Source organism: Paroedura picta, chromosome 3 (assembly GCF_049243985.1).
Source record: "Paroedura picta isolate Pp20150507F chromosome 3, Ppicta_v3.0, whole genome shotgun sequence".
NCBI classification, from domain to species: Eukaryota; Metazoa; Chordata; class Lepidosauria; order Squamata; family Gekkonidae; genus Paroedura; species Paroedura picta.
In genome coordinates this window covers 102,507,137-102,520,099 of record NC_135371.1, presented here as the reverse complement: position 1 = coordinate 102,520,099, position 12,963 = coordinate 102,507,137, and the positions used below count along the sequence as shown (strand labels likewise).

The 12,963-nt window shown below is 42.3% G+C and overlaps 1 protein-coding gene across 2 annotated transcripts in view; it reads left to right on the top strand.

Moving 5' to 3' along the window:
- NSG2 (neuronal vesicle trafficking associated 2) overlaps nucleotides 1–12,963 on the top strand; it is a 91,067-nt gene that overhangs the window by 40,750 nt on the left and 37,354 nt on the right. For both annotated transcript variants that reach the window (XM_077327023.1, XM_077327022.1), the window contains exon 3: nucleotides 2,696–2,815. In XM_077327023.1, the coding sequence (XP_077183138.1) occupies nucleotides 2,696–2,815 (120 nt within the window). The remainder of the gene's footprint in view (nucleotides 1–2,695; nucleotides 2,816–12,963) is intronic.

The window sequence follows — 12,963 nt, the reverse complement described above, 5'->3', positions numbered from 1 at the left end:
ACTAAGAAAGCTTTCATGCGTCTTATCAGACTTAGTCATACATATGATGTGTCTCCTTCAGTTGGCAGCTAACACTCTAATATTCAACATGGCCAGATCTGTAGATACTTATATCTGTAGGTTGGAGACATAGACAGACAAGATCAATCTTTTAACAAAAATGAGAAAAATTGTAGAAAAATCTGAACATGTGGGAGGGGGTTAACCCCCCCCCATAATAAAAGCAGCACTTATACCTTTAAAAAACAGATTCCCTCTTCAATGGCCATTGTGCGGGTTTCTAGGCAACCATAATTGTATTGCCAGAAATAACTTTGGTTTCTGTCAGTAAAAGGCAGAGGGAGAACCCTTTTGAAGGCTGTTTTGACTTTTGAAGGAGACTCATAGGTCCGGGTCTGGCTGTATCCATGGGCAACTTGCAAGGTGTGACTTCCATGATTCTCACAGATTTTGACGTGCAGTAATGGATTTAAACTACAAGTGGAAGGAGGAAGGGGTGGGTAGGGGTGAGGGGCAGAATGAGACTGGCTGGCTGCTGGACAGACAAGTGTCATATCCATCCTCCAGCTTCAACCAGGAGAGTTAAGTTAGAAGCTTGCTGAGCTTTGCACCCCCCCCCCCACCTTGTAGTGTCTCCTTTTGATCCTTCCCAGGCCTTTTGGCCAGACTTTATGCTTCAGGGAAGCTCTCCCTCCCCCACTGTGAGAATTCTCAGAACCTTCTCTTATCACCCCACTTGTCCTTGGGTGCTGCAGATTTACAACCCTAAGAACAGACCGGATGTCTCCATCTATTCGCACCTTTTTACATCAATAGCCCTTTCCTATGTGAACCCTCCTCCCTTCCTGAACTATCCCCCTTATAAAAACCCCTATGGGGATAGCCTGTCCCCATCTCAGTCAATGTTCCCCTGCACCTACTATGTTGTGGTTTTTCACATCATCTAATGCGATCTTTCAATAAAGACTAGCTTCTTCGCACCACATGTCTCAGGAGCAGTTTTGTTTAAGGGGGCTCTTCTGATCGAGTGGGATCAGCTTTGGTTCATGACAACAGGCAAGCCGGTTGGAGGAGGCACTTGGGGTGGGACAGCCGCCCTGAGTGAGTGTTAAGTGCTGAGTGGCTTTTAAGCCATGAGACACACTCCTTCTCCAAGGCCTTACCAGAAATATATTCTGTGGGACAGATTAGATCTGTGCACAAAAAGTGGGTATTTTGTTGGTATTTTAAACCTAAAAAATGTCAGCATTTCCAGATATTCACAATACTAATAACTGGTATGGCTATCTGGAAATGTTTGAGAAAGCTGTATTTTTTTTCCTCTGAGGGGAAGGGAGTGAGATAGATTTAAATGTCTTGACTGGGGGTCTGCTCCCCCCCAGGTTTTTTAGGCTTGAAAGAACTGATTGCACATGCCTAATGACAACAGGAGGATCAAGAAGAACTCATGGGGGAGTGCTTCCATTCTCACCCTCCCTTTTCTCTCCTTTTTGGGTGGCTACAGCATCTACAAATGGTGCTTGAACCTGGGTTGTGGTTTTGGATTTTTTTTTCACTCCCTAGTTTTTAATTTTGGAAAGTATTGTTTTTGTGTGATCTTGGGGTTTTTACTGGGTTTTAAGTTCCCTGAGAAGCCATAGTGGCTGGTTCCATTGTGCAGATTCTACTACAGGGGACTTTCCCTTTACAACTAGATATGACGATGGCTGTCTTTACTATTAACCAGCACTATTTCATTGCTATACCTGGTTTCCTCTAGTACATTCTTGAGGCCAAATGACTCATTATCGGCAGTTTTGTGCTACTCCTTATATGGAGCTCTAGCTAGAATGGCCCCCATGTTTACGACATTGTCCAGTTTGCTCCTAGAAAAGCAAGTGTGAGGGGAGCATTATCTTATAAGTTAAACCTTTTCTAAATTAGCTCCTAGAGGAGCTCCTCCATATAGTGACAACCACATGGTTTCTAAGTGAACATGTAGAAATCCTTGCATTACAATAGGCATTTAGTAGAAATGCTGGCATTTGAAGAAGAGAATAGGATATTTCTGGCTCACTGCCAAAGCCACAAACTTGGAAATGAAAGGTAGAAGCAGCAGCTCTTTCTGAGTCCCTTTCTTTCCCAATCACTGGTAGGATAGGACAATAAGGGTGCTGTTATTTTCCAAGTCTAATGTGCATCATTGGGCGGAGGGGGGGTGGAAGAAGGCTCTGTTAAGGGGCACCCAATCCACAAAAGAATAAGGTTGATAGGGAGACTAATGGTTCTGGATCCTGTGCCTCCAAGCTCTGTCCCATCCCTGCTGAAATCTTTAATTTGACATCTGGATATGGGATTTGCGTGGAGACTTCCCATTCCTCGCCCAGACTGCCCTCCCACTGATTCAGCATGCCTGGATGAGACCTGAAACTAACTATTGTAATTCACCTCCAATGCTTTCATGTCTGGTGATGAACAGAATCTATCCTAGTGGGGAGAGGGGTCCCACTAAGCATGGGATGTGTTTTCCCATTCTCAAAGTTATAGTAGGTATGGATGTCACATTTATTCGATCTCTTCATTAGTATTTTTTTAAAAGCAGTTGCATCGTATGTGAGGTTACCCTAGGCAAGTGGTTGTGGGAAAGTAACATTTTAGAGGACTGAAATATACCTGCTTTGTTCTGAAAAGTTAAAATGTCAACATTTGCCCCTAGGTGATTGTGAAAACAAGAACAGAATATCAACCAGACCAGAAGAACAAAGGAAAACTCAGAGTGCCTAAAATTGCTGAATTCACAGTCAGTTTCACTGATGGTGTAACAGAAAGATTAAAGGTAAGAAATGCTAATTGCTAGCAAGCTATGTGCAGAGCTAATTATCACAGAATAATTAATAGATGACATCTGGCTTGATTCTGGTTTTAAAATAGCAAAACTATGTTCTTGATCCAGCTAGTCTGATTTAGCAGTCCTTCCCCACCAAGACATTTGGCTTTCACAGCAGAAGTCTGGAATTAGATCACTTTGTGAATTTGAAATGGTAGCTTGAAATGCATTTGGCTTTATTATCCAGCTTCTGTGTGCTCTCAACTTCAACCCACGCTGCCATCAAAATACATATATTGCTCTTGAAAGGATCTAAAGGTAAGGCAGTTCATTCGCAGTTTGACACAAAGTAGACTTGGAAATAAATCTGCGTCTTGATCCATCCATTATGCTTGGGTATACCCATTATGCCCTGCAGCTGAGGGCTCACCCATTCAGTTTGTTGGAGGGAGAACTGTGAGGGCAATGGATTGCTTCTATGCTGAAATGCAAAATAACAACTATGGTACAACAGTGACCCAGGATTATAGTAGTGCTTCTCCTCCCTGTTTTGGAATTGTGACTGAGGCCTCCTCCTTACATTGGGGCAGGACCCATAATGTAGAGTTAGGAAATGCCTGGAGACTTTGAGGGTGAGGCTGTGAGTGGGTGGGGTTTGAGGTGGGGAGGGACCTCATTGGAGTATAAACCTATGGAGTCCACCCTCCAAAGTAGACATTTTGTCCAGGGGAAATGATCTCTGTTGCCTGGAGATGCTATAATGTATAGGGATACCCAGGTGGTATCTCTACCATAATCACATCAAGTCTTCCACACTCCATCAGTGGCTTACTTACTAATGGACCTTGATGTCCAGTAACCTCTCACTGCCATTGCTAGGAGGCAACATCGAGCAAATCCTTGGCCTCTTTACCCTGGTTGACCATTGTGTGGAACAAGATGCTGAACTATTCCAGACCATTGCTGGTCTGATCTAGTGGGGTATGCTCACATGCAACACAGTCCTGAGCATGTTAAGTTGTAAGGCCTATTGTATAAGAAGGAATTTTGGGTTGCCTTGGCATGCAAAATAGCACATAACAATGTAGCCACAGCAATCCCTAGGTGAGATGGGGAAGGCAGCCCAGACACCTCTGCCCTCCCACTTCTCCTTCCTGATCATTCTGCCTTCTTCTCCCTTTTCATAGAATCATAGAGTTGGAAAGGACCTCTATCTAGTCCAACCTCCTGCACAATGCAGGAACTCACTAATACTTGCCCACCCACAGTGACCCCAATTTCATGCCCCAGTAACCTCTCCACAAAAAATCTCCAGAATTCAACCTGACCTGGAGGAAATTCACCTCCCATCCCACAGTGGCAATCAGCAATTCCCTGGTTATGCAAGGAAGGTTCACAAGACACAAAAACTGGCACATCCTTTATTGCCCACTGACTTACAATCTGCCTAAAATCATAAAATCAGCCTTTTTGTGAGATTATCTAGCCTCTGCTTAAAAACTTCCAAAGAAGGAGAACCACCACCTCATGAGGAAGCCTGTTCCACTGAGGAACTGTTGTGTCAGGAACTTCTTCTGGATGTTTAGCTGAAAATTATTTTGAATTAATTTCATCCCATTGGTTCTGATCTGACCCTCTGGGACAACAGAAAACAACTCTGCTCCATCTTCTATATGAGCCCTTCAAGTATTTGAAGATGGTTATCATATCACCTCTTAGTTGTCTTCTCTCCAGGCTAAAAAGACCAAGCTCCCTTAACCTTTCCTTATACGACTTGGGCAGAGTCTGCACTTACTTTTTTTATTCCATTGTCAATCCTGTTGAATTCAGATCGCTTTGAACTCGAGTCTTCCTCTTCCCCCCTCCCCATTGAAATAGGAAAGTCTTCTGCATGTGGCTAGGGAGGCTCAGAAGAGGGGAGGGGGAGGCAAATGGAGACTCTTTCTCTGTTTTCTTGAAGGGGGGAGAGGATCCAAGAAGTCAGAGGAGGGAGGAAAAAATCCTTTCTTTTCTTGAAGGGGGGGGGGAACGAAGAAGGCACTAAAAAAAAATCCAAGGCTGACAGAAGTTGAGAGAAATTAGGGGCTTCTCCTTAGAGGCAGGCTTGTCACATGACCACCTGTAGCCAATCACGGGTCCTCTACCACGGAGGAGAGCCCAGATTCAAAACAATGTGATTTTCTGAATATATTCAGGATTAGCAGCAGTCTGAGATATCCCACAATAAAGGTAGGGTCACTCCGGATCAATCCTTCTTGCTGCAGAAGGAAAATTAAAATTGCCCCAAATCCAAACTGAAATCGCATTCTGTGTAGAGGGCAGGGACTGAATCGACCTGGGATTGGAATAAAAGCTCCGTGCAGTTTACACCCTGGTCTCCAAACTTCTCACCATTTTTGTAGCCCTCCTCTGGAAATGCTCCAGTTTGTCTACATCTTTCTTTAGTTGTGATGCCATTTTTAGGACTCCACAGAATCATTAACTTTCAATTCAGACTCATGTTACTCTTCATTGCAATCAAAATATTCCTCCTTGACTGGAATCCAAGTTACAAACCTGCTATATGAAAGATTGTTATAGTGTTTGATAAAAAGAGTCTAATTAGCGATTTGTTTATAGCCGTTACTCAATGGCTTCATATTGTTGTATTGTCATAACTCTGTATCTCTTATATATATTTGTGAGAGTGAATTAGTATGGCCAAACGTATGAGAGTACTTATTAAATTTGAAGGTGATACTAAACTGGAAAGGGTAGCAAACACAGCAGAAGACAGAATCAAGATACAAGATGATCTTGACAGGCTACAAAACTGGGCTAAAACAAATAAGATATATTTCAATAATGATAAATGTAAAGTTCTTCATTTAGTTAGGGAAAATATGCAACACTTTAAGATTGGAGAGACTTGACTTGGCAGAAGTATGTGTGAGAAAGTTCTTGAGGTCTTTGTAGACCATATACTGAACATGAGTCAGCAGCGTCATTTGGTGGCTATAAAGGCAAACAGGATTTTGAGCTGTATTAAAAGAAGTATAGTATCCACATCATGTGAGGTGATATTACTGCTTTACTCTGCTCTGGTAAGAGCTCACTTGGAGTACTGATGGTAATTAATGGCAGACACTGTCCCAGTTGTGAAAAGAAATTATTAAAAGAGGCTAGTTGCTGGCCCCATCCGTCTCCACCCATGTGTGGAAGCATCCCTGCAAGTGGCAAGCTGTGCTGGCAAGTTATCTTGTCCTGAGACCAGAGAGTTAGATTCAAAATTACACTACATATTACTAACATTGCATTACAGTAACATTGTCTCAAATAAAATAAAATAAAATAAAATAAAATAAAATAAAATAAAATAAAATAAAATAAAATAAAATAAAATAAAATAAAATAAAATAAAATAAAATAAAATAAAATAAAATAAAATAAAATAAAATAAAATAAAATGAAATGAAATGAAATGAAATGAAGTGGGGTTTGTAAGGAATGTGGATATAAGAGTGGAATGAGATTAGCATGCATAGTGTGATAAAAAATCTATGTCCTTGTTGATTCCAGGGTATGTCATTTTTTTGAGTGTTGTGATAACTTTCATTTCTGAACTCTCCCTTACTAGTCTATTCTGATGATATTGCATTGTCTCACTTTGGAATGGTTTATTTGTATTGCTATATGAAAGATTATTATGGTGTTTGATTTTTAAAAGTCTGTGTCACAAACCAAGGCTACTCTCTCATAGGAGACAAGACAACTGAGACTTTCTTTTTATTAAAAAGAGTTCAGAGCTATTTACTGTGTCCAAGAGGGTACATCTGGAAATTTCATGAAAGAAAATCTATTGCTAAACTGTTCTGACCGAGCAGTGATATCAGGGCTCTCTCAGCCTCACCCACCCCACAGGGTGTCTGTTGTGGGGAGAGGAAAGGGAAGGTAATTGTTGACCAGTTGGTCAACTGGCTTGACCAGTTTTAGGATACATATAGATACCGCCCTGCCCCCATCAATGCATCACTTTTCTTGCCATTTGCTATTCCCATAGGAAATGAAGAAGAAGAAGAGTTGGTTCTTATATGCCACTTTTCTCTACAATTACCTTCCCTTTCCTCTCCCCACAACAGACACCCTGTGGGGTGGGTGAGGCTGAGAGAGCGCTGATATCACTGCCCGGTCAGAACAGTTTTATCAGTGCCGTGGTGAGCCCAAGGTCACCCAGCTGGTTGCATGTGGGAGAGCGCAGAATCGAACCCAGCATGCCAGATTAGAAGTCCACACTCTTAATCACTACTCCAAACTGGGATATTATCTTCAAAGGACAGTCAGAACAAAGCAAAAATCTACATTTTTTGCACCTAGTGGTCAAAAAGTGACTATAACTTGCTAGAGCCATAGTATGTAGAATAAGAGAGAGAATCATGAAGGGCACTCTCTACTTCCTGGGAAGATTGTATGATCGGTATGCGTGTGCTGACAGCCACATGAGGGGAAAGGGGGAGAGGGAAAACAGGAAAACAAGAATTACACCTGATGGCTTCTGGTACTTCAGTTTTCACTTGGATCCTTGGCATGTTTAAGAGACAACCTGACAATCTAGTGATTTGTCTATAGCCTGTACACTGTTGTTTTGAATGTCTGTATTGTTAACTCCCTTTGCCAGCGTGATGGTGGGAGTGAAGTAGGCAGGAGGATGGGAAACCTTAATAGACAGGTTGGTAGGAAATAAAAGTTGAAGCCAGTGTGGCAATAGAATGGGTGGAAGACAAGCCAGATGATCGGAAACAGGAAGTGGAAGTGGGGAAATGAAACCATAGAAAACAAAGTGGGGTGGTGGTCTGGGGATGTGACTTCTCCTCTTACATATTGTCCTTGTGATGAATGAGGCAAGCAAAGTCTAAGAAACAGAAGTTTGTGTTTCACAGCTATAGTAAGAAGGGTCTCATCACCGACTTCAGGTCTGGAATCTAGCTTCATGATCCTTCCAATGCAGAATTAGGTTTACCTTATTTAAAGGACCTCATTTTGATTGCAAAATGTACCAAGAATAACAGAGATAAGGATTTCAAGCTTATTTAAACAGGTGGAAATACGTCACATGACTACAGTGTTCTAAAACTTAGGAAGCCTGGTATTTAAGAACAAAACTACATGATTTGTATTCATTTTATACCATGTGAATTACCTTTATTTCCCTTGCATTAACTTTTCAGACTTGACTCCTCCAGCTCTTGGGTTTCCACTAGAGTTGCCTCGTCCTCCCTGGCTACCAGAGGAGGACAGGGGATAGGGTTGCCAGATTCAGTCTGGGGAACTCCTGGAGATTTGGGGAAGGAGTTTGGGGAGGATAGGAACCTCAGTGGGCTACAATGAGTCTTAGCTCATCCACATGAGTCTTAGCTCAAACATGCAGCAAACTGTCAGGCTGAGGAGAAGTGAGACATGGGGATGAAATCAATACTGTATTTATTAGAATTTTCAATTTCTTATGAGTATGACATGGTGGGATCAACTTCCTCTCCCTGACAGCCACTTTCTTTCTCCAAATTCCATATGATTTCTATTGTGAACTTGTCAATGTCTCTTAGTAATCACCCATCATCACAACTGAAAGTAGTTAAGGATGTAAACCTCTCCAGTCTGTTTTTCATAAAACCCACATGCATTGTATTAGGTTTGCGGTATTATTTCCTAAGCAAAACGAGCAGAGGTAATCATCTATATTTTATTACCTTCTGTTCTGGAATTTTTGAAATTACTCTTCATTTCGATTCCAATGTGCATTTTAGGAAAGTTATTAAATATATTTCCCCCCTGGTTATGTGCATATCAATTATCTGGAGCTGATGAAATAATCTTGCATTGTATTTTGTAGCAGGAAGTCAGAGCAAATGCTTACTGTTATTAGTTCATTTTTTGGCAATGTGGAGAAAAAAAGGACTGACCTATTATGAGATCATCATATTTTCTTTTGTTGAATCTCTAAATAAAACTTTGACCAGCAAATTTTATTCAGGGTACAAGGTTCCGTGTGCATGCACATTTAATCAGATACAGTGAAGTTACCACTCCCCGCATATTGGTAGAGGGGGAGCAGCAAATTAGCATACAGCATAATGAAGATGTTTTACAGATGCAAGGATCAAAGAGGAACAACAAGCTTAGTTTACGTGGTCATTATTCGTTTGGATTTAATTCTGAGGGGGAAGCAATAAATATATCAGCATATAAATAAATGTTGATAGATAGATGATAGATAGATAGATAGATAGATAGATAGATAGATAGATAGATAGATAGATAGATAGATAGATAGATAGATAGATAGATAGATAGATAGATAGATAGATAGGTTTTATACTGCAGCTCTCCAAAGGTCTCGGGGTGGTTCACAACATAATAAAATACAACAAAATACCATATAACCCCATAAAACAACCCTTAAAAGCAATTAAACAGATAGTGATCAATTTCTAAAGAGAATTCTAATCTCCCAATCCCCCCCCTTCCCCGTTCAGCCCGAGGATCTAGTTGTCTTCTGTTGGGAGCAAGGGACAGATCTAATCATGTATTGGGGGATCCTCCAATAGTAACACTGAGACTCTGCCCTGGCCTCAACTATATGCTTGATGGAAGAGCTCCGTCTTGCAGGTGCTGGGGAAAGCTGTTAACTCTGGCAGAGCCCTCAGCTCTTCCGGGAGCTCATTCCACTAGGTTGGGGTCAGAACCAAAAAGGCCCTGGCCCTGGTTGAGGCCAGGCAGATGTCCCTGGGGCCCAGGATAATCAATAGATTGATACTTACAGAGTGGCATAAGCAACTAAGTGGTCCCACAGATAAGTGGGACCCAGGCTGTGTATAGCTTTAAAGGTCATTAAGAAATACCTTGAACTTGATCCAGAAACAGTGGAGTAGACGGAGCACCGGCAGAATATGGGCCCTCCATGGTGTTCTAGTGAGGACCCTAGCAGCCACATTTTCCACCAGCTGCAGTTTCTAGGTCAAAGCCAAGGGTAGGCCTGCGTAGGGCGAGTTACAGAAGTCTAATCTGGAAGTGACCATTACATGGGTCACTGTGGCCAAGTGGTCAGAAGACAGGTAGAATGCTAGTAGTTGTGCTTGACGAACATGGAAGAATGTTGTTTGGGCTACTTTCGTGTCCTGAGCCTCCATGGAAAGGGAGGCATCAATGGTCATTCCCAAAATCCTGGCAAGTAGTACATATATTAACTGCACACTATCCAGGCAAGGGATCCACACTTCCTGATCCTATCCTCTTCTACCTAGCCACAGGACCTCCATCTTGGAGGGGTTGAGTTTCAGATGACTCTGCCTGAGCCATCCAGCCAGTGCTTCCAAACAGCTGGCAAATGTATCCCGGGGGGGGGGGGAGTCCAGCTGGCTGTCCATTAGCTGGGTGTCATCTGCATATTGGTGACAACCCAGCCTATAGCCCTGGACCAGCTGGGTTAGAAGGTGCATAAAAGGTAAAGGTAAAGGTATCCCCTGTGCAAGCACCGAGTCATGTCTGACACTTGGGGTGACGCCCTCCAGCGTTTTCATGGCAGACTCAATATGGGGTGGTTTGTCAGTGCCTTCCCCAGTCATTACCGTTTACCCCCCCCCCCAGCAGCAATCTGGGTACTCATTTTACCAACCTCAGAAGGATGGAATGCTGAGTCAACCTTGAGCCGGCTGTTGGGATTGAACTCCCAGCCTCATGGGCAGAGCTTTCAGACTGCATGTCTGCTGCCATACCACTCTGCGCCACAAGAGGCTCTTACAGATGTTGAAAAGTGTGATGGAGAGTATCGCCCCCTGCAGAACTCCACATGGGAGCCTGCATGGGTCCGACAGCTCATCCCCCTTTGTGTCTAACTCTGGAGAAAGGAGACCAGCCATTGCAGTGCAGTCCCCCTAATTCCAGTCCTGGTGAGGCAGTGGGCCAGTAACTCATGATTGACCATATCAAATGGAGCCAACAGATCTAAAAGCATGAAAATGGCCAAACCACCGTGATCCTGCTGGCGCTGGATATCATCCATCAAGGTGATCAGCGCAGTCTCCACCCCGTGGCCAGGATAGAAGCCAGAGTGATAAGGGTCAAGGGCCAAAGTTTTCACCAATAATGCTAGGAGCTGGTCTGCCACAGCCTGCTCCACCACCTTACCCAGAAACCCAAGATGGGAGACTGGGCGGAAATTGGTGGGGTCCCATGGATCGAGCAATGGCTTTTTCAGTAAAGGGCACACCACTGCTTCTTTGAGCCCTTCAGAGAATTCTTCAGATGTTAAGGTTGACGGTTGACAATTTCCCTCAGAGGGCCACCTACCCACTGAATCTCATTCAGTTTTTACATCTGTATTCTTACCAATACATCCTCTGTATTTTACTGTATTTGTTATTTTGAATTGTTGTTGTTGTTGTTGTTGTTGTTGTTGTTGTTGTTGTTAGGTGTGAAGTCGTGTCTGACCCATCATGACTCCATGGACAATGATCCTCCAGGCCTTCCTGTCCTCTACCATTCCCCAGAGTCCATTTAAGTTTGCAGTTATAGATTGTAATAGTGATTGGAATGTAATGCAATGAAAAGTAGAATGTAATATAATTTGAAATGGTAGATTGGAATGCATTGTTAGTTACCTCCAAGCTTGAGAGGAGATGGATAGATCATCACAAAAGGGTCTCAATTACTGTTCGCATTCCACATTTCAGAAGATACATTTACGTAGCAATCTCCAATTTGCTAATTTAGTGCTCACCCTCTACCTATATGTATGGGCTGGTAACTTCCATTTCAAAGTATCTGAAAAAGTGTGCAAGCATTCCAACCCTTATACCCGGAATAAAATTGTTGGTCTTAAAGATGCCACTGACTGGACTTGCATTTTGTTCTGTTGCTTCAGATCCACATGGCTACCCACCTGAATCAACAAATCGCTAGTGAGCACTGTGCTAGAAATTTCATTTTCACTTTCCTGCATTTTGGTACCTGAAAACGCGAACTGCTTACTTATATGCATAGATCATGGCTTCATCTATTCTAGATTGTATGTGATCTGGCTCTATAAATAGATTCAAGGCCAAATGAGTCATCTCCCTGACTGGAATAAGACAGCTGGCTTGTGTGAACAAAAATAGTTCATGCTTCTCTGCAGGGATCCTGTGGGGAAGAACTGTATGAGGAGATTTCTTTGATAAAGTTTGCATCTGTGTGGTTTGCAATTAGGTTAGGGATTTAGCTGAGCTGTAGTGCAACTTATAAGCATTTCTCTTGGGCTCATGTCAGAAAGATTCCTGGTATGTTGCTTTTTTGGTATAGTCATTAGAAGATAAAAAAATGAACTAACTTGCTTTGGAATTACCTCCCTCCCAAAATCAGCATTACTTTCAGTGGGGGGAAAATGTTCTAGTGATATGGCAGAGTGAAACTCTTTCAACGTAGAATAGCAGCTGGTGTTTGGTGTCATTATTATGTTTCACCTCTTCCTGATGAGCTATTGAAGCCATTTCTTGCTTTGCCTTGATGAATGATTGACAGTCACAATTGAGTATATAGTACAGCAAAACAAAAAAAACAAAGACCGTATAAAGAAAAGATGGATTCAGGCACGTCTGAATAACACAGTGAAGAGAAGTTGTTCACATTTGCTTAGCTGCATAATTCTCCTTAATTTTTTTCTTTGATGCATCCAACATCACCTCCTTGTGTTTTGAAGTCATTAGACAGTATGTTTCCTTGCCACCACAGGATTGTGGGGCTAGAAATACAGAGTATACACTGTGAATGGCATCAGGACATGGGTTAAGTTGCAAGGTATGTCACAATGTGGAAAACAGGAAAGGCCACAAATTTTGTGTGGCAGTCCTGTGTTTCTTATAAAGCTGCATTCTGGCTTAACAGGCAAATCCAAAGATATCCTCTAGTCTGTGATGTTGATTATATGATATATTGAACACGCTAATATATTACTGTGAAGAGGCAAAAGCTGTATGTGGAAAAGAAACTTATGTAAGTGCATCTGTCATCCATCTAGGGTAGCACTGATGTGATCTCCTTAATTGTGGTAACATCTGAAAGGAACTGTTGTCCCTAGGCAAGTTGTGTTTTTTTCACCATTTGTCTTGCTGAAACATTGTGCCATTTCTACAGCTTGTCAGTTCTGA